A 27,176-nucleotide genomic window follows, 5' to 3' on the forward strand; every position below is an offset into this window, starting at 1 on the left:
ATTAACAGCAGGCTGGTAAGAACAGTGTGACATAACTGTTTAAAGGCACTGAATGTGATATTTTGCCTGGCTGGAAAATACTGAAAAGAAACAGAGAAGAAACAGATTGCGTTTGTTGGAGATTCAAGACAACAAAGGACACTTTGAGAAGGGTACAGGGGCCAGTGGGAAGGTGAAGCCCAGAGGAGTATAATTGGGTTGAAATTGAAGCCTGAACTCATGATGGTGTTTAGAGATGTCCACCAGATCACAACAAAGAGGTAAACAAAAATAGAAAACACACATATACAAATTGTTACATGTGAAATTATTTTTGGAAAGAATCAGAAGTAAGATAGTTTGAATCAGACCTCAGTGAAAAGATGTATGAATTGATGCAAGTGAACCAATAGATAAATCTGTTAGAGAGATAACTTTAGTAGAATGGATGGCAAAACTAGTAGAAAATACAGATATTGTTTTGAACTGCCGTGCGACGCTTCTCCAGTCTTTTGCAGATTACAACCAGGCGATCAGGTCCATACCAAGTACTTCTAACGACACCAAAAACTTGCAAAATCGCTGAGAGGCCCTCTTGGATCCACCAGAGCCATTGCAAAAAAAGTGGAAGTGAGTGACAGCACAACCTAAAGATACCACCACCCTGACTCTTTGGTGATCTACAAGGTGAAGGGACGGTTGATTGGGTATATCCCGCCTTCTACTTCTCACCTGTAGTCTACTCACCAGAGCAAATCGGTGTGTCTGGTCATCATGAAGATTATTCTGCTTACCACCTTGGCCCTGCTGCTTACAGCATGGACCCTGATGCACTTAAAGGATCAAGAAGCCAACTTGCATAGAAGGGCATGGACATATGACAACTCACACCTGGCTGAAGTGACACAGGACCACATCCATCCATGGATGAACAACGCCTGGTATAGATACATATATAATCGCACAGAAGGCAAAGATTGTTATATATGCTCACACATGCCTGCTACAACACAGCATGCTACATTATATGGCAGACCTATGAACATGACCCAAGTGAAATGCGCAGCAAGTTTAGCCAGTCTAGGTTATCAATATTCAGGAATTGTCCTAAACCACAGCGACCCCCTGACTATTGGACTATCGTTTTGGCCTGTTTTTAAATGCATCGACCAGCATCAACAAAGAGCAAAATCAAGAAATTGATGCCATAAGAATAACTGTTATGCAACACCGAGTTGCCCTGGACATGATCTTGGCAGAAAAGGGCGGACTGTGTGTTTTGTTTAATACAACTTGTTGCACTTATATTCCAGACAATATGCATTCTGACAATATGACAAATGCTCTACAATTATTTAGAAACATTCAACAGGCACAGGTAACCGATTGGGCAAATTCACAAAGTAATTGGTGGGATTGGCTTATGAGCGGCTCATGGAAAATGCTGATGTTTAAGGTTTTGATGTTTATTAGCGTAATACTTATCATGTTTTGTATCTTTATTATATGCATTATTCCCTGTGTGAGAGGAACGGTATCAAGAATGATATCCCAGTCTCTTGTTGCATATGTCACTGTGCCAGACGAGGAAGAAGGAGAAGACGATGAGAATGAAACTAATGTGATGAATGATTATGTTTGAATGATACACATTTTATGACGACCAGACCGAAAGCACTCACAATGTAGGGTCTGTGTCTGAAACACATTGATGTATCTATTAAATTCGCTACAAACAGGAGGGAATGTTGAGAGATTTTGAGTTTTGTGTTATGTTTATTTGTAGCTTCATTTAAAGGAAGAAGAGCTTGTGAATTGAACAATTGCAGGAAAAGGGAGTGAGACATTGTGTGCAGAAAAATGTGCTGTGTCAGCCAAAAAGCTACCTCCTGTTTCAACAGATAAGTTAACGGTCTCTCCTTTTAAGGAGATGTTATTTGAGTTCTACACATGCCACACCTATCTCTGTGAAAGCTTGTTTGAGTATAAATAAAGGCTGTACTGAGACCCCCGCGCGGTTCCTCTGTGTCACATCTGTTGTGCACACGTTGGTGCAGAACAGATCGGACCGTGACGGGGCATCGTCCATGTACATGTAAAATCTCTGAGTCTGCGTTTCTTTGCCTCCTAATAATTTTCTCCTCACAATCTGCTTTTCAACAGTGCACTCTTGAAAAAATAAAGTGTTAGATTGTAATGAGGTACGAAAGATTAAAAGCGAGCCAGCCAACTGTGATAACAAAACTTACAGCAGTTCTATGTTGCTGGTAATCTTTCTTGAAGTGAAGTAGCCTATATCTTTAATTTTGCGAATTATCTCAGTTTTATTTATGAGATCTGAGAATAGATGAATAGAGAATCGATGTTCTCCTGGTTTAATAAATAACTCTTTCCACAACATTAGCGTGTAACCGACACTCCAGCCCACCATGTCCATTTCCTGCTTTGGATAAACAAAGTGTGCAATGAGCACGCATGCAGAAGTTGCAATACCACCATGGTGAGATAATATATACATAATTAAATCCATAAAGTCACTACTCAAAAAGGAAGGTGTAAAATACATTCCAGGGTCCTTCTATGGCAGAAGCAATTAAGCAAGATGGCTCATATGTATTTACATGTAAATGTGTTAGTGATGTCTGTTTAAACATGTTCCTTTGATTATTTTCATGTTGGCTTGAAATAAAAAATCTCCCCCTGCTGTTACTGCAGCTTACTGCAACTTAATGCAACTTGTGTGTCCTTGTCATGCTTTGGTGAGGCAACGCGTAAAAAATTGGAAGCCATGGGCAGTAGTTGGATTGAGTAGGTGGAAGTAAAGGGGGAAGAATATGGAAAAGCAAGTTTTCACATTTCTCTGCAGAGAAACCGAGTAGACCATTATTGCTTTGATAGGAATTAGGAGGACAACTAGTATCAGTAAGTAGTCTTTTTTTTATCCCAAGTGGGACTATAAAACTTCACATCCACCTTCCATCCTGTTACTCCAACCATCAGATTTTTAGCTGCACATGGAAACAATCTAAAAACAAAAGTAAATCAAAAACTGACTTTCATTTTCAGCTCTCAAAATCACTGACAAATGAAACTACTGGTAACAGCAGATCTTGTTCATCAAGTTTTCATTAAGCCACTAAATACCACTGTTATAGAGTGAAAGCTACAATTATCGAAATAAAAAAAGAAATGAACCAGATTTGGAGCATTGGTAGACTAACAGAAAAACTGAGTACTGTGAAAGTGACAGTCCAGGACTGTGAAAGAGCAAAAGCCGACATCTACTGGGGGAGGCTAGTTGAAGAGAACATTCTGAGGCAATTTCAGCTGTGGAGGCCCTGGATAATGAGCTTGGCAGTCTACTCCCCTCTGCGTGACCCCTTCCACGTCACTCTGTTTCATGATAAAGATAATGACGACACCTATCGTGAATTATTCCAGTCTGATCTTGAGGGTCAGACTTGGAATGTGCAAACACATAACATTTACATCGGACCATAAGGTGTAGCCGCGGCTGTGAAATTAACTGATGAACAACTGCCTTGGTACAATGTGGGAGAAAATTCGACCCCTCACATTACATTGGCGGTCCACCAGGGTCATGGAGCGGGTGATCTGGTTCCAATGGTCAAACCTGTTTTATGCACCAAATTGTAAAACCTATCGCATAACTTGTGTGTGTAATGATGCAGTAATTTTGGAACATAAAGAAATTTCAAAAACACATGGTAAGGAGAGAGCAGACCATCCTGATGCAGTTGCTGAACTGTCAAAACTGCCTGACAGTCTATGGTCAAAAGGGCCCACGGACGTTGGCCTAGCTGCATGTTCGCCTGTCCTGTTCCAGCTTAAGACAGACACACCAATTAACAGACTGCAGTATAGACACAAACCTGACGCAGAAGAAGGAATCACAGAAACAATAGAAAGCCTGTTAAAGGTCGGAGTGTTAGAGCCATCTCACTCACTGTGGAACACACCAATTCTGCCAGTGGAGAAACATGGGACAGGAAAGTACTGCATGGCACATGATTTGAGAGCTATAAATGCAATACTGCTCACTACCACTGCACCTGTACCAAACCCGTACACAGCATTATCAGCTATCACGTGTGACCAGAAGTGGTTCACGTGTATTGACCTGGCAAATGCATTCTTTTGTCTTCCACTGCATGAGTCACTCAGGGACATTTTCTCATTCACATACAGAGGTCAGCAATTCAGATACCCACGTTTGCCACAGGGCTTTGCACTTTCTCCAGGCATTTTCAATCAGGTGCTCAAAGAAGCCCTGTCGTCATGTGATTTGCCTGATGGATGTACATTAATACAATATGTTGATGATCTTCTCATTGCAGCCCCGTCAGCAGCGGATTGTGCAGCAGCGTCACTCGTCGTGTTGAATAGGTTGGCAGAGCGCGGCTTCAAAGTGAGTAAAGAAAAGTTGCAGTTAGTTCGACCTGAGGTAACTTTTTTGGGCCGGGTAATCGCACACAAATCAGTGGGTTTGATGAACACACACAGAGACCAAATTCTGACACACCCAAAACCGCGAACTGTGAGAGAAATGCTTTCTTTTCTTGGTTTAACAGGTTACAGCAGACAGTTCATTCCGGATTATGCAGGTAAAACTGCCCCTTTAAGGGGCCTAATGAAGCAGGTTGGCGTTCGAAATCTTAAAGCTGAGTTGCCTTGGACGCCTGACGCTGAAGCCGCGTTTATTAAGGTAAAACAGGATTTGTCAAGGGCTTCTGATCTGGCCACACCCAATTATGATGAGCCATTCTATTTGGATGTTTCTGAAACAAACTCCGTTGTAAATGGGGTGTTGTTTCAGAAAAAAGGGGGGAGGAGGGATGTGCTTATGTATGTCAGCATAAAACTACATCCAACAGAAGCAAGGCATCCCACATGCACACAACACGCAGCAGGGGTCACCAGAGTCATTCAGAAAACAGCACATGTAGTGAGAGAGCACCCACTAAAGATACTCACTACACATAGCATAGTGGCATACGTGAACTCACAAGCATTTAGTATGTCACCGCGGGCACAACAGAGATTGAGCAAAGTCTTAGAAGCCCCAAATTTGACATTCACACATGAAGGGACCAACATGGCAGATTTAATGGGAGCAGGGGAACCACATGACTGCGTCAAAAGAGCACAGGTTGAAGAAAAGATTAGAGAGGACCTGAAGGCGGAACCTATACCTGGAGCTGAGGACTGGTTCACTGATGGATGTTGCCACAGAGATGAAGAAGGACTGAAAGCAGGGTATGCGGTAGTCTGCAGAGTAGAAGGAGAGTATCAGGTCAAAGAGGCAGGAAGGATTGAGGGACAGCAGTCGGCCCAGAGAGCTGAAGTGATAGCCCTAGCTCGAGCTTTGAGATTAGCCAAGAATAGGAGAGTGAACATCTACACTGACTCAGCGTATGCATTTGGAGCAGCTCATGTGGAGCTGCCTCAGTGGAAAAGAGCAGGATTCAGAACAGCAACCAATGCACCTATTTGCCACAAAAATGAAATGGAGGAACTTGAAAAGGCCTTGGCTGACCCAGATGAGGTGAGCATCATAAAATGCAAAGCTCACTCACAAGGAACCAGCATGGTGGCAAAAGGAAACCAGAAAGCAGATGAAGCCGCAAAGGAGGCTGCAGGCTACAAAGGACGGAGACAAACTAGAAAGCGAAAATTTCAGAAGAAATTTTAAGTGTGCCTATGCCGCTGCTAATCAGTGTAGTTTGCCATTCATATGGTTACAGGGAGCAAAACTCAGCAGAGCAGCCATTCTCCACCATGAACTATGGCAAAAACAAACACCACTCGCGCCTCACAGATGACAGCTTATAGTTTTGCTGTAAAGATGAGGTGACTTCGTACAGCCCCGATTTGCAGACGCTGTGCACAGAGGTTCATGAGCAGAAGTCCCATTGTACCACAGCAGACCCGACAATGTTTGCATGAACACGCTTTGTAGCATTACTTTATGGACCACTTTTCACACATGGTTAGTGTACCCACACAGCTGGCTGTAGCTTTTCATCTCACAGCCCGACACACACCCAAAAAACAGCCGAGAGAGCACAGACTTTACGCCTGAGAGGCGTGATTGCAGATGCCGCTCAGGTGGGTCCACCTCTCCTGCAGCGGCACTGCAGACCACGGCCTGCCACACACATCAACCACGTAAAATAAATATTTATGCGCTTTTGCATTCACTTTTTGTTTTTTGTTATTTTTACACAGTGTTCTGAATGAATAACAATGGTCTACAGCCAATCTTGTGTATTGTTATACAAACTTTGGTTGTAAGATTCAGATAACTATTTAATAAAAGCTAAATATTTTATATGAGAATAAGAAAGAAAAGTATATCTTTGTGTCCCCCTCTCCCTGTTAATGCCCTACCTGGCCCCCTAGCAAAAGCTTTGCTAGATCCACCCCTGCACAGTTACCACCTGTCAGCTACGCAAAAAAGGAGCTTGGTGTTATTTGTCTCTCAGAAACAGTTCATAACTTCCCTTCAACTCATTCATGTCACCTAAAAGGTAAACCTGTTTCTCCATCATCAGTTCAGCTCTGATGATTCAGTAAGGACATCTCCTGGTTTCGACCAGCCCTTTTTTTCTCAGCTGTGGCTCCAGCAAACATCAGCTGACACTAGAAATTAAAATTAAATGAATTCTAACAACAGCTGATCAAGCTTAAACGTGCTGCTGTTGTTTAGTGCTATAAACAAACAAGAGAGAAAAGCCGATCATTGATCAGTTTCATGATTGAAGTTTCAACAGGCGAGAGATTGACAGGGGAAGCTGTCATAAAGTTCAACATCAGTAACTTAGCACGCACAGCTGTATAGAAACTCCGTCGGTTATCGGACAGTTATTGTAACTGTCAGCCCAACGAAAATAAACTATACCTAAACTCGGTTTATATCTGACCCAAATACAGTGCAGTTCATAAGTTCTTACCTGAAATTCAGTTCACCTCACGCTCCTGCCTTCGGTTTCCCTTATCCACGATTGAGCTCCGCGTTAGCCACCACCGGTTGATCAGCGGCCGCCTCGTATGTCTCTTTCCCCGCATGTCCTTTCTGTCAGGGCTAGCTGCCCTTTGTTGGAGCTCCGCGTTAGCCACCACCAAACAACTCAGTTATTTTTCCCACATCGACCAGCATCTGGACAACCACCTTTCACTGTTTATACCGTTACTAAAATGAATAAATTAATTATCGGCCCATATAAACGAAAAATAAGTCTAGCTGAGAAATAGTCCCATGGCGAGCGATCGGGTGGTGAAACGAGTGTCAGCCGCCTCTCTTTAAGCCAAGACCGGGTGCTTTTTAGCGAAGAGACGCTAACCGCGCTAGCTAGCTAGCCGCGCTAGCCGCGCTAGCAGCAATATCGTAAGAGCACTGTTGCTAATATGGGATGTTTTGACAAAACGAGCAGATATTTGACGTTTACACAGCTACATTCTCACCTGAAAATATCTTTAAAGTTTATTTTGTGACCTAGAAACAGTAATACAAGCAACATATTAAACGAAGTGGTGGCCGCCATTGTTTGAGTTGGTAGAGGCGTGCTATGAATTGTGGGATATGGAGTGTTCCACCAAGCATACACCCTTGTGGTTACCGTAAATATTCAATGGTTCGCGCAACCTTAAAAATTCCAATGGTTCCTGAAAGCAGCGACGCTGTGCGCGCCGTTGATATTGTCGTCATTACGGTAATGCAAATACGGGTAGACAGGCCGTACCACTCCCGACATACCACTAGAGAGAGCCAACACACCACAAATGAAGTTTGAAATTTGTTTCAATGGGACCAAAAGATGGCGCCAACACACCACAAATGAAGTCTGTTTCTATGGGGCCAAAAGTTGAATCTTTCTCATAGGCCTAGAAATGGGCCAAAATTTGCACTAAATTCTAAATATTTAAAAAACTATAAAAGTCATAAACACCAAAAGTCATAGCATACTAGTCCAGACCCAGCCGCACAAAATGATATAACATATGTAACCCTTGTGTCAAAACTGTGCGGCACATAAGCGCGGGAAAATTTTCACTAAAATATTAATATTTAAAAAACTATAAAAGTCATAAACACCAAAAGTCATAACACACCATTCCAGATCCAGCCACACAAAATGATATAACATATGTGAACCTTGTCTCAAAACTGTGGGGCGAGTTACGCTGCAAAATTTCAGGCCGAAATTGAATAATAATAATAATAATAATATGAAGAATAATAATATGAAGAACTAGAAAGCGAAAATTTCAGAAGAAATTTTAAGTGTGCCTATGCCGCTGCTAATCAGTGTAGTTTGCCATTCAAACGGCTACAGAGAGCAAAACTCAGCAGAACAGCCATTCTCCACCATGAACTATGGTAAAACCAAACACCACTCGCGCCTCACAGATGACAGCTTACAGTTTTGCGTAAAGATGAGGTGACTTCGTACAGCCCCGATTTGCAGACGCTGTGCGGAGAGCTTCATGAGCAGAAGTCCCATTGTACCACGGCAGACCCGACAATGTTTGCATGAACACGCTTTGTAGCATTACTTTATTGACCACTTTTCACACATGGTTGCTGTACCCACACAGCCGGCTGTAGCTTTTCATCTCACAGCCCAACACACACCAAAAAAAAAAAAACAGCCGAGAGAGCACAGACTTTACGCCCAAGAGGCGTGATTGCAGATGCCGCTCAGGTGGGTCCACCTCCCCTGCAGCGGCACTGCAGACCACGGCCTGCCACACACATCAACCACGTAAAATAAATATTTATGCGCTTTTGCATTCACTTTTTGTTTTTTGTTATTTTTACACAGTGTTCTGAATGATTAACAATGGTCAACAGCCAATCTTGTGTATTATTATACAAACTTTGGTTGTAAGATTCAGATAACTATTTAATAAAAGCTAAATATTTTATATGAGAGCAAGAAAGAAAAGTATATCTTTGTGTCCCCCTTTCCCTGTTAATGCCCTACCTGGCCCCCTGGCAAAAGCTTTGCTAGATCCGCCCCTGCACAGTTACCAGCTGTCAGCTACACAAAAAAAGGAGCTTGGTGTTATTTGTCTCTCAGAAACAGTTGATAACTTTCCTTCAACTCATTCATGTCACCTAAAAGGTAAACCTGTTTCTCCATCACCAGTTCAGCTCTGATGATTCAGTAAGGACATCTCCTGGTTTCGACCAGCCCTTTTTTTCAGCTGTGGCTCCAGCAAACATCAGCTGATACTAGAAATTAAAATCAAATGAATTCTAACAACAGCTGATCAAGCTTAAACGTGCTGCTGTTGTTTAGCGCAATAAACAAACGAGAGAAAAGCCGATCATTGATCAGTTTCATGATTGAAGTTTCAACAGGCAAGAGAATGACAGGGGAGGCTGTCATAAAGTTCAACATCAGTAATTTAGCGCAAACACAGCTGTATAGAAACTCCGTCGTGCTAGCTAGCAGTAAGTGATTGTAAAAAGTCAGCACAACGAAAATAAACTACACCTAAACTCGGTTTATATGTGACCCAAATAGAGTGCAGTTCATAAGTTCTTACCTGAAATTCAGTTAACCTGACGCTCCGACCGGCAGCCGCTTGCTTCTCCTGCCTTCGGTTTCCCTTATCCACGATTGAGCTCCGCGTTAGCCACCACCGGTCGATCGGCGGCCGCCTCGCATGTGTCTTTCCCCGCATGCCCTTTCTGTCATACACCAGTGGCTAGCTGCCCTCTGTTGTAGCTCTGCGTTAGCCACCACCAAACAACTCAGTTAATTTTTCCACATCGACCAGCATCTGGACAACCACCTTTCACTGTTTATACCATTACTAAAATGAATAAATGAATCATCGGCCCATATAAACGGAGACACAGGCTATTTGTGAGCGATCGGGGGGTGAAACGTGTGTAAGCCGCCTCACTGAAAGCCAAGACCGGGTGCTTTCGAGCGAAGCGGCGCTAGCCGCGCTAGCTAGCTAGCAGGCTAGTAGCAACATAGAGAGAACTGTTGCTAATATGGGAAGTCTTGATAAAACGAGCAGATATTTGAAGTTTACACAGCTACATTCTTGCCTGAAAATATCTTAAAAGTTTATTTTGTGACCTAGAAACACGAATAAGAGGAATATAAAAACGAAGTGGCAGCCGCCATTGTTTCACTCGGTAGAGGCGTGCTATGAATTGTGGGATATGGAGTTTTCCACCAAGCATACACCCTTTCCCTTACCGTAAATATTCAATGGTTCGCGCAACCTTAATACTTCCAATGGCTCCTGAAAGCAGCGACACTGTGCGTGCCGTTGATATTGTCGTCACTACGGTAATGCAAATACGGGTAGACAGGCCGTACCACTCCCGGCATACCACTAGAGAGAGCCAACACACCACAAATGAAGTCTGTTTCTATGGGGCCAAAAGTTGAATCTTTCTCATAGGCCTAGAAATGGGCCAAAATTTGCACTAAAATCTAAATATTTAAAAAACTATAAAAGTCATAAACACCAAAAGTCATAGCATACTAGTCCAGACCCAGCCGCACAAAATGATATAATATATGTAACCCTTGTCTCAAAACTGTGCGGCACATAAGCGTGGGAAATTTTTCACTAAAATATTAATATTTAAAAAACTATAAAAATCATAAACACCAAAAGTCATAACACACCATTCCAGATCCAGCCGCACAAAATGATATAACATATGTGAACCTTGTCTCAAAACTGTGGGGCGAGTTACGCTGCAAATTTTCAGGCGGAAACTGAAGAATAATAATAATAATAATATGAAGAATAATAAATCCGAGAAATAGTAATAAGTGTGCCTCTTGGCATAGGCACACTTAATGATACAGGTAACAGCAGGAGAGGAAGTATCCACTAACCTGACTGAGGAAGTCAAACAGGCTCAGGAGGAGGCATCCCCAGAGGAAAAGGGGGTGTGGAAAAACAAAGGAGCCTGGCAGGATGGACACTTGTGGAGGGGGCCAGACGGGCGCCCCGTGTTGACAGCCAAAATGGCAAAACAGAAGGTGGATGAGGCCCACGGACTTGCCCACGTGGGGGTAGCCCAGATGGAGAGAAACTTGTGTCAATGGTGGCATCCTGAGTTGAGAGAAATGATCAGGGAAAAGGCCAGGATGTGTTTAATCTGTGGGGCACACAATCCCAAGCCAGCGGTCAAACCGCAATCGGGTAAGTTTCGGCTCCCCGCGAGGCCGGGGGAGGAGATTGTTATTGATTTCACTGATATGATTGATGCAGGGCCTGGTGGTGTAAGATATTTGTTGGTGTGTGTAGATGCTCTGACCGGCTGGCCAGAGGCGTGGGCTACAAAAAAGGAGGATGCTAGGACTGTCATTAAGTGTTTAATCAATCATTATATTCCCCGACATGGGTTCCCCAAAAGAATTAGATCAGACAATGGAACCCATTTTAAAAATCAAGATTTGGCAGAAGTGGAGAAAATGTTGGGAGTTCAGCACAAATTTGGGACAGTCTATCATCATCAATCTCAGGGGAAAGTAGAGAGAATGAACCTAAATTTGAAAAACAAATTGGCTAAAATCTGCGCGCAAACAGGGCTAAATTGGGTCTCAGCCCTGCCGGTTGCTTTGATGACCATAAGATGTTCTGTTAATCAATCCACAGGTTTCACACCCTACGAGCTGCTAACCGGGAGACAGTTTCCGGCACCTTGGACGGTGGGCTCGGTCGAACAGGACACAAAAGGGAACAGGTCTCACGCAGACTACTGGAACGAGTTAAAGGCGCTTGTATCCAGTTTCACAAAACAGGTGGCTTGTGAAGGGCCCACAGGAGGAGGAGAGGTCCCGGACGCGAAGGCAGTGTGGCTGAAGGTCATCAAACGCAAGTGGAAGGAACCCCGTTGGACTGGTCCATACGAGGTGTCGGCTCGGACGGCTACAGCGGTCCAACTGAAGGGGAAAGGCGACACCTGGTATCACTGGACGCAGTGCGCAGCCGCGCATGAGAGCTTGGTGGGGAAGGATCAATCTCCATCCAACACAGGTGAAACTAAGAGGCAGAATAAATCCTCACACCTGTGCAACGGGTCGACCAGTGGTCCACCTGGAAGGCCGAAGAAAGAAGAGCAGCCTAGGAGGAGGTCGCCGCGCCAACGAAAAGGAGCGGTACCAAACTGAACATCTAAAACAGGGGGGGCTCTGATAAAGAGCTTTAAACTTTTTGCTACAATATAACATCCATATACCACCATCCCATCACAACAATCAGACACTCGTGATGAGAGAAAAGCTTCAAAAGCTATCACAATGTTCAATAATACCATAGGTTTGATGTCAATTATGTTACTAATCACAGCTATATGTTTTTTGATTTATTTGTTGCAGACCGACCCGGGAAACCAGTCTGAGCACGGAGGCCATGCCGGCCCAGCGTTGTTTGATACACCACTTACACCACTCGTGATCCTTAGTGACTTCAAACCGCGGGCAAGAACGAAGCGTGAGGTCTCTGGTAAAAAGGATGAGTGTCTCAGCACATATGGTGGTTTAGAATTAGACTATGTTAACGGCTCCACAACTTCCTTTACGTTTGATCTGTGTGATGTTTTTAATTTAATTTTAATTTAAATGTCAGCAGTAGCTGGAGGGGATATAATGTGTGGGTCTGTTGGGACTATTCAGTGAGTACACACTGCGAAAGGGGAAATCGGCCTTATGACAGCTGGTGCCGTAATTGGAATCAGGTAAGGGGTTACACTGGGGAAAAGTGGGAACCGTCAGAACTAGGACCAGAAAACGAGCTTAAACTGCAAAGGGATTACAGTCCATCTAAAAATCCGTTAACCTTATCATTGGGGAATTGGCGTCGGAAACAACCTATATATTTAATCTTGGGGGTGGAAACTGCAGGGGTTGATCCAAAAGGGTTAATTAAAGTTAATTTCCTAGGAAAGACTAATCCTATACCGCCAGGTAGAGAAGAAATGACAACTCACGTGATTTCCAATCCCATAAACTCTGTTGCATCTTTTACAGGGCAGAAGGGAAGCGGGCCGTCGGAGGCTGCACCAGAAGAACACGAACCAAAGAATAGGTGGGTCGTGTCGGTGGACTATAGCACATTAAAACCTCAGGATTTGATTGAACGCAACACCGGGTTCAGTGACAGTAACATCTGGCTGGACTGGATGGCTCAAAATGCTAGAGAACAGAAAGTGTCTAATTGTGTAGCTTGTGCTTCCGCAAGGCCGCGTTTGTTTACAGAGCCTGCACCGCTGCATCCAGATGATCAGTGGGGCTATAACTGTATGTTGCGAATGACTAGAGAAGCTGTTAATACGGGGAAGTGCACTGTGTTGTCCAGTCTATTTCCCCCTATTGACAAACTCGCGCAAGCAGGACGGTTTATGCCCAGGAAAGATAACTATACGTGTTTTACGTTTTCCACAGATAAAGTTAAATATCGGTTGGGGGAAATCGATCCAAGTTGGTGTTCGGTCACCCGGACGGGGAGGACCACCAACAATGTGAGTGATGCAGCCACCCTAATTGGAACTTGGGCTAGGAGCGGGCTGTATTACTATTGCGGGCACAGGACTCTATTGGTTCGTGTTCCTCTTGGGAGCGTGGGGACGTGCGCGATGGTGAGACTAGGAGCGCCACTTATGCTAATTGGAAATCAGGTAAAAGCGGTTCCCCCACACAACACACGCACATTGGCAGCCAGGCGCAAAAGACACATTTTGAGGAAGAGAGGAATTCATGGCACACATGCCTATGACCCTAGGATGAATTGCCCCACCTGGATTGACTCCATTGGAGTGCCCAGGGGGGTTCCAAATGAATTTAAACTTGCTGATCAAATAGCAGCCGGGTTTGAAAGTATTCCAATAATCTCTGCTTTCTTTCCAGTGACCCCAAACAAGAACGTAGATAGGATCAATTATGTTCATTATAATGTGCTGAGGCTCTCTAACCTTACCAAAGACGGCATGGAGGGGTTGGCGGAGCAGGTGGGTCCGACCTCGTTAATGGGAGTGCAGAATAGGATGGCCCTTGATATGTTGTTGGCAGAGAAAGGGGGCGTCTGTTCCATGTTTGGCGATCAGTGCTGCACCTTCATTCCAAACAACACTGCTCCAGATGGCTTGGTGACTAGGGCCCTGGAGGGCCTAAAGAGCCTTTCTGAAACTATGCATGATCACTCCAGTATTGACAATCCGTTGGAAGGCTGGCTGACCTCAGTGTTCGGACGGTGGAAGGGGCTTATAGTTTCGGTCATGCTTTCTTTGTCTGTTGTGGTGGGTATTATGGTTATTTGTTGTTGTTGTTGTCTCATTCCTTGTGCCAGAAGAGTGTTAGAAAGTATGTTTGTGAGGGCAGTGGACCCCAGAGTTATTACTCCGATGTCATGATGCCAATGATGCACGTAGAACTGAATGTGTAGGCCGAGGAGGGACACAACTCTCAGTGTAGTGACCTCTGGATTCTCCAGAGGTCAACAGAGGGAAGTGTGGGATAAAAAGGGGATGTTTTTCTGTTATTTTAGTATCTGCATTATTAGTTCATCAGAATCATATAATCAGCTTTGCATTAAACATTTATTGAAGCTTTTGACCTTACATTAACATTTGTATTACAGTGATTGTTATAACCTCAGGTTAATCTTCTATTTACAGGTACCAGAATAATCATATGATCTTTCATTGCAGGTGTAACCATGATCATCTCACACATATTGCAGTTTGTTGCTCATTATAGAGTTGTGCTCAAGTTAATAAGGGTTAAAAGCTACAGTCAGCGCGAATGTCTGGCTGATCTATGGAGGGGAAAGGCTTCGAGCATAGAAGGCCGCACGCGCTTACACAACACTGATATAATGTTATTCTTTGTGATTCTGCATTCAGTTATATCTTTTGTTATGTTTTAAGTAGTGGCAGTTGATTAAACAATATTCATTTAATATTACATACTTGATTCAGAGCATTACACACTGATCACCTTAATCAATCTGGAAATCCTTGTAGCTGCAATATTGTGTCTCCGCAGGGGGACAGTTGGCTCCAGGAGAGAGGTGGGAGTCAGTGCCTGTCCTCGGGAAGGGGCGAATGTTCTTTTCTGTGTTAAATAAACTGTCAACATTGATTGTATTGCACCTGTCTTACGGTGTGTTCACACCGAACGCGATGGACGCGAATAGAGCGTCAGGTTTACATGTAAAGTCAATGGAAAGGCGCGATGACGCGCGATTGCGGGTCCCGCGAAAATTCGGAAGCAGATTTGCGTCGCGAAAACGCCAAAACGCGTGAAACGCGCATCAGTGTAGCGCGTCTGGCGTGTTTGACTCGCAAATAAAACCACGCGCGTGAGTTTTTGTGTTGCATTTTGTGCATACGCGCGTTTCGCGTCTACCGCTTGAGTTGGAAAAATCTGAACTCCAGCGTCAAATCGCGCCGCGACAACCAATCAGGAGCCTGGTGACGTGGCTGTTACCTAGGTCAAAGGGGCAGATCCAGCCAAAGCCTTTTATACTCCAATGGAGGGGAAGGCTAATCAATGCAGTAGCAAACAACTCGGAGCTGTACGACACCAGCTGCTTTCAGTACCAAGACAGGAATAAAAAGGACCGAGCTTGGAGGAAGATATGTGAAGAGATCGGGCAACCTGGTAAGTTCATTCATTTCTCTTTTGAAAGTTTTCACTGACCCGGGGAAGCCGCACAAAAGCTAGCAAGCCACCGCTATTTTCCCACTGACGTACAAATACCGTTCTGCTTTTATGCATGTTGTCATTTAGGAATATATTTTATTGTTTATTAATAAACAGCACACAGTGGTCCCGCTCATCCGTCACTGCTTCGCTTTTTCGCTGATTTTTTATTGCACAGTACAGCATTGCATTCTGCAGCCTGATTAACAAATCTGCTCCATGCCGTGTCTCCTGCGCTTGCCAAATTTATCACGTTTGGTTTTGATAACCATCACGTCCAATAGAAAAAACAGCACAAAAACACCCATAACTATGAGCCTCATTCGGAAATAGACACCTGCACCGCGAGGGAAAAAGGCGCACGAAAGTGGCAGGCAGATGAAGACAAAACACGGCATAATAATACTTTTACGTTTTGCAATCTACAAAGGTTTGCACTTTGAGAATCAATTGTGAGAACTGTGACCAGGGGCTAGTTATTCTGAGAACCCCTGCAATAAATGAGGGACCACTGTCTACTCTACGATTATTATATCCAACCTGTTAACATTTAATACTGTATTGATAGAACCAACTGATTCTGCAGCAGAGCATCCCCAGTCCCTGAGCTCCTGCTGCTGCACCCACAGATATGTACAGCAAGCACTGATACCTTTTTAGTCGGTGGGATTGCCTTGTGATCACCTTTACTAAATATCTACAACCAATCTGATTATATCCTGTTATTGGTTTTTTTTTTTTCAATGTTGAAATTAAAATCTAGTAGCAGCCTTCTCATTTCTTTGTGTTTTGTGCTGTTTTACAGGCCCACAGGGGAGGACGGCTCCGAGGCAGATGAGGGACAGGTCCCAGGACGGTCCATCGGTGGTGGAGCTGGCCATCCTGGTGTCCCTGAAGAGGCCACACCAGTCTCCAATGGAGCATTTCCTCCTCAGCCATGTTCCTGCTCTGGAGAGCAGCTGGTCCTTTTTATTCCTGTCTCTCTGTAAATTCTTATATTTTATATATTTATGTTTAATGTTTTTCTGTTTGAGACTTTTAATATTATTTCAAATAAATGTTTATAATGACTGATGTCTCAGTTCTACTACACAGCAAATGTTGGCACACGACTTGACACATGTAGAATTTATTTCATATTATACTAATGACAAAATATACTAATACAGTGGGATGCAAAAGTTTGGGCAACCTTGTTAATAGACATTATTTTCCTGTATAAATCGTTGGTTGTTACAATAAAAAATGTCAGTTAAATATCATACAGGAGACACACACAGTGATATTTGAGAAGTGAAAAGAAGTTTACTGGATTTACAGAAAGTGTGCAATAATTGTTTAAACAAAATCAAGCAGGTGCTTAAATTTGGGCACCACAAAAAAGAAATGAAATAAATATTTAGTGTATATCAATGTGTGTGTCTCCTATATGATATGTGGGGTGCCTTTGTCTGGATGTGCTTCCCATCCAGAGCTGCACAGCACAGAGGAAAGTTCCAGCGCTCCTGGAATCCCTCTGTGATGGACCGCCAGTCTCCAGGTGAAGGCACAGCCATGAAGTCGTCCACTAGACAGTCCCAGATGGCCGTCGCTGCCTGGGGGGTGATCTGACTCACCGTGGACACACCGACTCTGTAACTGAACGCTTGGTGCTGAAGGAGTCCCCGGTGACAAGGAACCTGGACAAAATTGTTCAAAATCAGTATTATGTGTACAAAATACATTATTCAAATTCCAAAATACTTTTGTGATGTCAGATTTAAATCACAAAACATGGATCTTACATAAAACCTTTTGTAATTATAAGGATAATTACAAAATGTATATTAGATAATATCTAAAACAGTTGTGTTTTGTTTTAACTTTAACATATCATAATTTGATTGGTAGCAACTTTCACAACTACAGTGAGCCAATCACTCATAATTCCTAAACATGTCAATCAGGTAGGAATGAAGTAAGACATTAATAGAAATAAAGAGTTGTGTGTTGACATGTAGCCCTTTCCTTGCTTAAATCATTAATATTTTTGAAAAATTAAACTGTGATAAGACAGCTTATCAAGATAGAACCATGTGACTAAAGATGAACCAAACTGTTCACAGTTTTATCTAACTCTGTTTTAATAAAGGCTGGTGACCCCTGTTATAGAGTCTGACAGCTGCAGGGATTATATACAAATATTCAACTATCCCAGAATTAAACCAGTTCTAAATAAAAAGGAGTGAGTATCACTACAAAGGTTAACTCAGTGGTCCTAATGCTACAGTTTGATATCAGCAAACACCGAGCGCATACATTGATGTGACACCACAGTCATGCTATCATGCAAACACTGATAACAGCATAAATCGAATTAAATCGGGACTTGATGAGACCTTCTGAGTATCACTAGAAATATTATAAAGAGTCGTCTCTGTACCACAGTTTGCTTTCAGTAAACACCAACAGCATTCACTGTTAGCATAGCACATCCATGTTAGCAGTGTATAACTGGATGGTTTAGCATATTAGCACAGATATCAATAAAGGACTACCGTATTAAATAGTTTTACTAACCTCAGGCAGACGGACAGGCGCTCTGCAGGTGGGATTGAGCGTCTGTAGTTGGTGTCTAGGCGGGCGATGCTGGGACCGACGAGGGAAAGCAGGTCCTCAAACTGGCCGACGGTGATAGCGCTGGAATCGGCCGTCATCCAGGCGCAGCTCCTGGAGCAAGTGGTGAAACTCACCAAACTGCTCATGCCTCTGGAGGACCTGATGGACCCAGGTACGGCGAGGACGTCTTTTACGCCGCTGCTCTGCTCTCCACAGTAAATAGAGAAGGGAGACTCTCTCTTCAAGCGCTAGCTCGATAGCTGCCATCTTGCAAAGATACCGGTCTGGCACAACTCCCTCCCACATTCCTCCCACATTTCCGGTTCACGCGCGTCAAAATATGATATTTTGACGCGCCATGGATTTTTCTTGGACACGCGTTGAGACGCGAATGTACACGCGTCAAATTAGGGGCGTTTGGGGCGTTTTATTCGCGTCCATCGCGTTCGGTGTGAACACACCGTTACGCATGAAGGGGCGTTCTAATACCCTGATTTCATAAAACTATGGAAATGTGGTTTTTGAGGCGAGATCTGAGGCTGTCTGCGTACAGTGTCCATCTCCCACGCGTGTGACCATTAAAATCATTGTTTGACTCAACCCAGCCGGACCAGTGTTGTTCTTTTGGTTTTTCCTCTTGTGTCCATCCCCAATATTTGAATCCGTAACAGCTGAGTGTATCAACTACTTGGCTGATTGTTAACTTCAGCCTTTCCAGCAAAGCTGAGTTACCCCCTTTTTTCAACTTATTAAATTACAGCTAGACACCAAGACTGCTGTCTGCCACATTCTGCCGTCACAAAGGATCTCCATGAAGTCATTATGCAGAGTTTGTTGGTTGTGCAGCTGATGGTACTATTTCAGTCATAACCAAAATATTGATTTAAATGTAACATATATAGCAACATATCAAAAATTGAATTGGAGGAAGAAAATTTTCAAGACAACATTTGCACAAACATTAATAAGGCCTACAGGTCAGGGCCTCTAGGGCTTGGAGGAACTGGTCACATTGCAGTCACTCTCTTGATGTAATGAGATCCACAGAGAGAGAAAAAAAATGATTTATAAGGTCCTTCCACTAACTTCCACTCCATTTCACTGTCATGTTTTCACATGTCAAGATGACGGTGGATCATTCTGGCCTGGTGTCTTGTGTTTCTATGAAATTCTGATCTCATCTTGTTCTTTCTGCCTGTAATATAATCTGACTGATGTACTAATGTTAGACATTTGGTTTTATTAGTCAATGATGAACTGAATTTAACAAATATAACACTTGATGGTTATGCAAAAGGGTAAACAAGTGGTACAAATTTTCTCTCACTGTATTGTCTGTGTTGCTTACATTTAGATTTCAGTCTGCTTACAAACCATTTAACTTCATGGCAATTGATAATGAATTTAATGTGACATATATAACTTTTGGTGGGCATATAGAATTGGAAAAATACAAATTTCTATATTTTGCTTTCATGTTTACTGCTTATATTCTAATACTCTGCAGTAATTCAACCATAGTTTGCCTCATCAGGATTGTCAGGCGTTGTGTGGAGGCGAGGAGGAAGGAACCCAAACGCAGGACTCGCAGGTAGGTGAAGACTGGTGAAGGTTTATTATAAGGAGTGGATGAACAGAACAGAGGTAGAAAATGGCTGGCTGGCTGGACGACTGAATGGCTGGCTGACTTAACTGAACTGAACGACATCATCAATGACACGACAGTGAATGGGTAGAAACAGAGGGCTTAAATACACAGACTGGTGATAATGATAATGAGAGACCGGTGAGTACACAGCTGAACATAATGAACTAATGGGAAGAGGACTGAACATAATGCACACAGACCAAGGCTAACACAATAAAACAGGAAGTGGAACAGGCAGTAGATAAACAGTGAACATGAACTGAAAATACTGGGTCACCGACCCAGGAACCCTGACAGTACCCCCCCGTCAAAGGCCGGCACCCGATGGCCAAAAGAAAAAAAAACAGAACAGGGCGGGCGGAGGGGGCCCAGGACGGAGGGACGGAGTCCACACAGAGACAGTTCAGGTGGGCGGCCACGCGGCCCGAGGCCGAGACGAGACAGTTCAGGGGGCCGACCGTGCGGACGGCAACGGCGGCGACGTGGACACAGTTCGGGAGGCCGACCGTGCGGACGGCAACGGCGGCCACTCAGGCGAAGGCGGTCCGGGGGCCGGCCGTGCCGGCGACGAGGAGAAGGCGGCCGAGGAGCAGCTGCAGGAGGCGGCACGGGAGCCGGCGGAGACTGAGGAGCGGCTGTAGGACCAAGCGAAGCAGAGGCCGAGTCTGAGGCCGGACCAGGCGAAGCAGAGGCCGAGTCTGAGGCCGGACCAGGCGAAGCAGAGGCCGAGGCAGAGTCTGAGGCCAGACCAGGCGAGGCAGAGGCCGAGGCAGAGTCTGAGGCCGGACCAGGCGAGGCAGAGGCCGAGGCAGAGTCTGAGGCCGGACCAGGCGAAGCAGAGGCCGAGTCTGAGGCCGGACCAGGCGAAGCAGAGGCCGAGGCAGAGTCTGAGGCCGGACCAGGCGAGGCAGAGGCAGAGTCTGAGGCCGGACCAGGCGAGGCAGAGGCCGAGGCAGAGTCTGAGGCCGGACCAGGCGAGGCAGAGGCCGAGGCAGAGTCTGAGGCCGGACCAGGCGAGGCAGAAGCAGAGCTAGGTGACAGCGAGGCAGCCGCAGGTGGTGGCTGGACGGGCTCCTCGGGCCCTCCAGCTGACGTGGCAGGAGGTTGGACGGGCCCCTCGGGCCCTCCAGCTGACGAGGACGGTTGCCGGACGGGTTCCTCGGGCCCTCCAGCTGACGAGGCATGAGGCTGGTGCGGTTCTCCTGAACCCCCAGCTGACGAGGAAGGTTGCCGGATGGGCTCCTCGGGCCCTCCAGCTGACGAGGCATGAGGCTGGTGCGGTTCTCCTGAACCCCCAGCTGGCGAGGAAGGTTGCCGGACGGGCTCCTCTGGCCCTCCAGCTGACGAGGCATGAGGCTGGTGCGGTTCTCCTGAACCCCCAGCTGACGAGGAAGGTTGCCGGACGGGCTCCTCGGGCCCTCCAGCTGACGAGGCATGAGGCTGGTGCGGGTCTCCTGAACCCCCAGCTGACGAGGAAGGTTGCCGGACGGGCTCCTTTGGCCCTCCAGCTGACGAGGCATGAGGCTGGTGCGGTTCTCCTGAACCCCCAGCTGACGAGGAAGGTTGCCGGACGGGCTCCTCGGGCCCTCCAGCTGACGAGGCATGAGGCTGGTGCGGTTCTCCTGAACCCCCAGCTGACGAGGAAGGTTGCCGGACGGGCTCCTCGGGCCCTCCAGCGAAAACGGTCTCAGAACCAGTGGGCACTGGAGCCCCTGGCACACACAGGACAGGGCCAGCGGGTGCGGGTTTACGTGGCTCTGGGTACTGAACAGGATGGTGGACGGACGACTGGACTACTGACTGGATTTATTCTGGTCCCTCTGCCACCACTATTTACAGTCTTTGACTGAACAGTCTTTGGGGGAGCAGAGCAGAAAAATCTTCCCAGTCCACAGAATCCTCCAGGAGGGAAACATCCCATGAATGAGAGATGGGTTTATTATTGGGTTTACGTGGAGAGTCAAATGAGGGTGGAAAACAGTCACTGGAACTCACCACCGGGAACTGCTGGAAATAGTCCATTTTATGGCGGCGTGTGCGCCGATTTCTCCGGGAGGAGGAAGCGGGCGGGGTACACGTCCGAGCCTCTGGCATGGGAGCCTCTGTTGAGCCGAGGTGGAAGGCGGAGCCGCTGTGCCGTGGCGAGGTTGAAGGTCCGGTGAATGAGGCAGGTGATGTGTGAGCGTGGAGCGGAGTGGCGAGAGAGGGAGCGGCCGAAGCGCGGCGTGAAACGTCCACTCTCCGCGGCAGATGCTCCGGTGCAGGTGAGGCAGCAGGTGGGGGAACGCGGCGTCTCCGAGGCCCGCCCAGAGCCAAGCGAGTGCCCTCGAAGACGTGCTCTCGCTCCGCGAAGAGCCGCTGTCTCTCCTTGAGTTTTTCTGCCCACAAGGAGAGCGCTACCTCCTGCCGCTCATAGAGGTCCGAGTCCGCTGGGTTCCAAATGTGTCTTCGTGGCACGGGTCGTGTCATTCTGTCAGGCGTTGTGTGGAGGCGAGGAGGAAGGAACCCAAACGCAGGACTCGCAGGTAGGTGAAGACTGGTGAAGGTTTATTATAAGGAGTGGATGAACAGAACAGAGGTAGAAAATGGCTGGCTGGCTGGACGACTGAATGGCTGGCTGACTTAACTGAACTGAACGACATCATCAATGACACGACAGTGAATGGGTAGAAACAGAGGGCTTAAATACACAGACTGGTGATAATGATAATGAGAGACCGGTGAGTACACAGCTGAACATAATGTACTAATGGGAAGAGGACTGAACATAATGCACACAGACCAAGGCTAACACAATAAAACAGGAAGTGGAACAGGCAGTAGATAAACAGTGAACATGAACTGAAAATACTGGGTCACCGACCCAGGAACCCTGACAAGGATTAAGAAAAGCCTCCATGAGCCTATGTATATTTTCATTGCAGCTTTGTTGCTCAACCCTGTTATGTTCAGTACAAATATCTACCCCAAACTTTTGATGGACTTTTTATCTGAGAAGCAGATTACAACTCATTCACAGTGCAGTTTTCAAGGATTTATTTATTACTCTTTAACTGGTTCAGAGTTTTTTCTCTTGGCATCCATGGCTTATGACAGGTATGTGTCCATATCTAAACCTTTGCAATATCATACTATTATGAGAAAAACAACAGTCACAGTTTTGTTGGTTTTAACTTGGCTTCTGCCTGCTTGTCAGCTTGTGCCATCAGCTGGAATTATAAACACTTCACAAATCTGCCGTTTCACTTTGAATGGAATTTTTTGTAACAATGCAATTTCCAAGCTTTACTGTGCAAGCCCGAAAATATCATATTTAATATATGGTGTTTTTATACTACTTAACACTGTATTTCTTCCTTTGCTTTTCATACTTTTTACTTACACAAAAATATTTATAATATGCTATCGAAGCTGCAGAGAGGTCAGGAAAAAAGCTGCACAGACCTGTTTACCTCACCTGCTCATTTTGATCAGCTTCTCATGTTTGTGTTCATATGATATAATTATAACTCGAGTGGAAATTAATTTATCCCAAACTGCACGTTTCATAATGACTTTACAAGTGGTTTTGTATCATCCTCTCTTTAATCCTATTGTATATGGACTGAAAATGACAGAAATCTCTCAACACCTCAGGAGGTTGTTTTGTAAGAGCAAATTTAAATTATCTGTCAGAGCTGATGCTGGAAGTGCAATAATTTCCTTTGTAATCTAAGTTTAAAGATCTGACTTCTCTTCAGTGCAGTTTTTTGTTTTTACAGGTGATATACATTACACCTGTTGTTGTTTTTATTATTATTATTGTTTACATAAATATTACACTATAATATTATACTGTAGAGTACTGATGTACCTTTATTAATTTGCATTGCATTTATATATGTCTGTATTATTTTATATACTTGTGTGTCTACTGTATACTGTACAAATAGAGGATGATAGTTAGTATACCAATAGTACATAATACTTAAACTGATTAACCTACTTATCCTGCTTGCTGAACATATGATATGCATTAAAATAATGTAATAGCTTTACCCTTTTCACAACAATAGCTATTCCCAGCAGCTGTGATCATATTTAGTTTCTGATTTTGTTCTTTTTCAGTAATTTCTAGATACACAGATGATATCTAAAATATAATATTATATATGATTATAATATACTATAAACAGACACTATCTCTGTTTAATGTCATGATTTTATAGGTTATTCACTTAAATTTTTTCTGCACCCTGTGTATTCCTTCGTGCCATCAAATCTTATTGGCACTGACCATTTTTAATGTCTGTCACCATCAGAGATGGGCAGTAACGCGTTACTGTAATCCAATTACTTTTTTCAAGTAACAAGTAAAGTAAGGGATTACTATTGCAAAAACGGTTTTAGTAACACTGTGTTACTAAAACCGTGATTTTTTTGCGAGAATGTCTCATGACAGTGACGTAAGCGAGTGCGACGTTCATGACAACAGCTGTGTGCAGATCAACAATGGATAATATATCGAGTGCAGGAGAGAGTATGAGCGTGCAGCGTTTAAAGCGCGGAAGTACTGACCTTACTTTAAGTTTGATTCCATAAAAAGTGACAAAAACATTAGTGTCCGTTGTGCATGGGAAGAAAACTTCTCTTTACAGCGAAAAAAACTCCTAAACTTCCAAGCAAGCACCGAGTGCGCAACGACATAATGGGAAATTCACAGAGAAACTCGCGGATTCTTCAACTGACCGCTGCAGCACACCTGCACCAGGGTAAACCTCCGCCTACCCCACTCCTGCTTTACAGGTGAAAATAGAGCAACAGGACCGCTAGTCTTTGATTTTATTTATTTCCTGTTGTGTTTTACTTGCATCTATTTGAAAGAGTGAGTGTAAACACAAAAAAATATTTTATTTTATGTGCTGGAATGTGCAGAAAATAGGTTTAAATGTTAAACAAATTTCTTCCAGTCAGAGAATGTTGCATATAATAAAATCTTTGCTTGATGCATAAAGGTAAAAGATTAAAACTAATAAAAACAAGTTTTAAAAAGACTTTTCCATTTGATTACATTTTGTATGATGGATTATGCAGAGAAAGTAGAATTGGGCTGAAAGATCTATTGCTTTATCACCTATTCAGGTTGTAAATCGTGTTTTTAAAAAGTAACTAAGTAATTAATTACTTTTGAAAATAAGTAATCAGTAAAGTAACAGGATTACTTTTTGGGGGAAGTAATCAGTAATTAGTTACTGATTACTTTTTTCAAGTAACTTGACCAACACTGGTCACCATACAGTATCATTAAAGACTGAAAGTGTCATAAAGTAATGTTGTTGCGAAATGAACATATACCATTTCCTACACTCAATAAATAATTAATAAATCTGTGACCTCAAAAAAAGTTCAGAGGCATTTGAGGTCACCTGATGAATAGAAAAGATTTCTTTCTTTGTGTTAAAGTTAAATCAATAAGCACGACATGCGTTGAGAGTTTCTGGAACTTTATATTTGCAGTATAATTATAATCTAAACTAATTGATATTTTCAGTATTCATATTTTCAATGTACACAGGAGTTGAAGTGAGCATTGGCAATCCAGATCAACATCCTGGTAACAGAATAAGCAATTACATCTGATTGGCAGTTTAATCCAAAATATTGTTGTGGCCTTGTCTGTTTTAGTCTTGTGTTGTTTCAAGCCAACAGTATGGAGTTTATTATTTGCTCAGTAATAAGAAAATTATAATATTGAATGAACTGCTTACACCTTCAACACATCCTTTGTTTCTTCTCATTTCTCTGATGTGTTCAGAGTGCTAAACACACAAATAGTTCTGCACATAATGCTTTTGATAACTAAATATAGATGCTTTATTTCCCAGAGAACAAAAAAGGGTAATTTTTTTTGTAACATTACAAAAAATGAAAGAAAGCTGGGACAAGAGATGAAGATGACAGATTATTGTCAAAGGAATCAGATATGTGATCTGTTGCTGAAGTTATGTTTTGTTCATATTGTGAAAGATAAATAGGTTAAATAGTTAGCCCTACTAAAAGTTTGCATGAAAACACTAAGCAGTTTAGTTCAGTTTGGTGGAGACTAAAGTGGTTAGTTAGCAATCTTATGGTAAAAATTTATAGTAATGCACTACGTTGGACTGATACAAACTAAAGACTAGAAACCTGCAATACTTGGAACATGGCAACAAAGAGGTGACTAAACAGATGCTCTGACAAAGGACCAGGGTAAACAGAGACAATATATGGATTGAGGGGTGTTCAGGGACGTGGAAATGCATGTGAACACAACATAACACAGGCTAAATGAAACTAAAAAATGAAGACGTTTAATCAGTAGAGTGGATTAATTCAAAGTGCTACACAAAGTGCATACTTTGTTACATAGTGTAGCATATTGTGAGTGTACAATTTTGCCAAGCAGCAGAGACCACACCCTTCAGCAGATTTATTTCTCTGAAACAATGTGAAAGTTATCTGACTCTTTTCTGTATACTGCACTGTCGTTTTGGCTGCCTTTCTAGATGCAAGCCTCAGTAAATGGAGTACACTCTACGCAGTTTCTATTTAGAAGCAATAAATGTGATGTACTTTTGATGGGAAATTTTCTTAACACTTATGCCAGGTTTTATCACCCTGCGTGATACTTCAAGACATGTTGTGAAGGTAATTTAGCCATTTAAATCAGCTGTGATGGATCAAGGACGTATCAAGGTTGTTCAAAATGTTGTCCAAATAAATTTTCAGATTTTGTTTAGCTCCTTTAACCGGTCCAAGCCCGGTTAAAGGAGCAGGGTTGGAATTATGACATTAAAAAACAATAATTGCTAAAAGAAAAAAATTATAAATGCATTTAAGACATTTTTTACTGACTTTATGTCTCTTCCACGATGTTATTTCTCTCTTCAGCAGCGTAGGTGTCATGGTCAGACGGTCCTTCCTGGGGCGACCTGCCTGTGTGTGTGTGTGTGTGTGTGTGTGTGTGTGTATGTGTGTGCTTCTCTCTCTCTCTCTCCTCCTCCACCCAGTGGCTGACACACCTGCACCTAATTTGCCACCCAGCTGTCACTGATCATCCTTCGTTGTGGGCTGAGGTATTTAACTGTGTGTCCAGATGGCAGTCAACGCTGGATTGTACTTGAAGCTCGGAGGAAGAGATACAGAGCTGGAGGTTGGAGAGAAGGAGCCCGTGGATTAAGCTATTGGAGGAGAACACACACTCTGAGAATCACTTTGGAAAC

General features: G+C 43.9%; 1 protein-coding gene across 1 annotated transcript; it reads left to right on the plus strand.

Moving 5' to 3' along the window:
* Positions 1 to 19,672: 19,672 nt before the first annotated feature.
* Positions 19,673 to 27,133, plus strand: LOC120730376 (olfactory receptor 51E1-like). The gene is made up of 3 exons (XM_040026793.1): positions 19,673 to 19,843; positions 22,823 to 23,605; positions 27,050 to 27,133. Exons 1-3 carry the CDS (start codon positions 19,673 to 19,675, stop codon positions 27,131 to 27,133), a joined length of 1,038 nt encoding a protein of 345 aa, XP_039882727.1.
* Positions 27,134 to 27,176: the final 43 nt, after the last annotated feature.

Source organism: Simochromis diagramma, unplaced genomic scaffold (genome assembly GCF_900408965.1).
Source record: "Simochromis diagramma unplaced genomic scaffold, fSimDia1.1 OVJJ01000322.1, whole genome shotgun sequence".
In the NCBI taxonomy this organism is placed as follows: Eukaryota; Metazoa; Chordata; class Actinopteri; order Cichliformes; family Cichlidae; genus Simochromis; species Simochromis diagramma.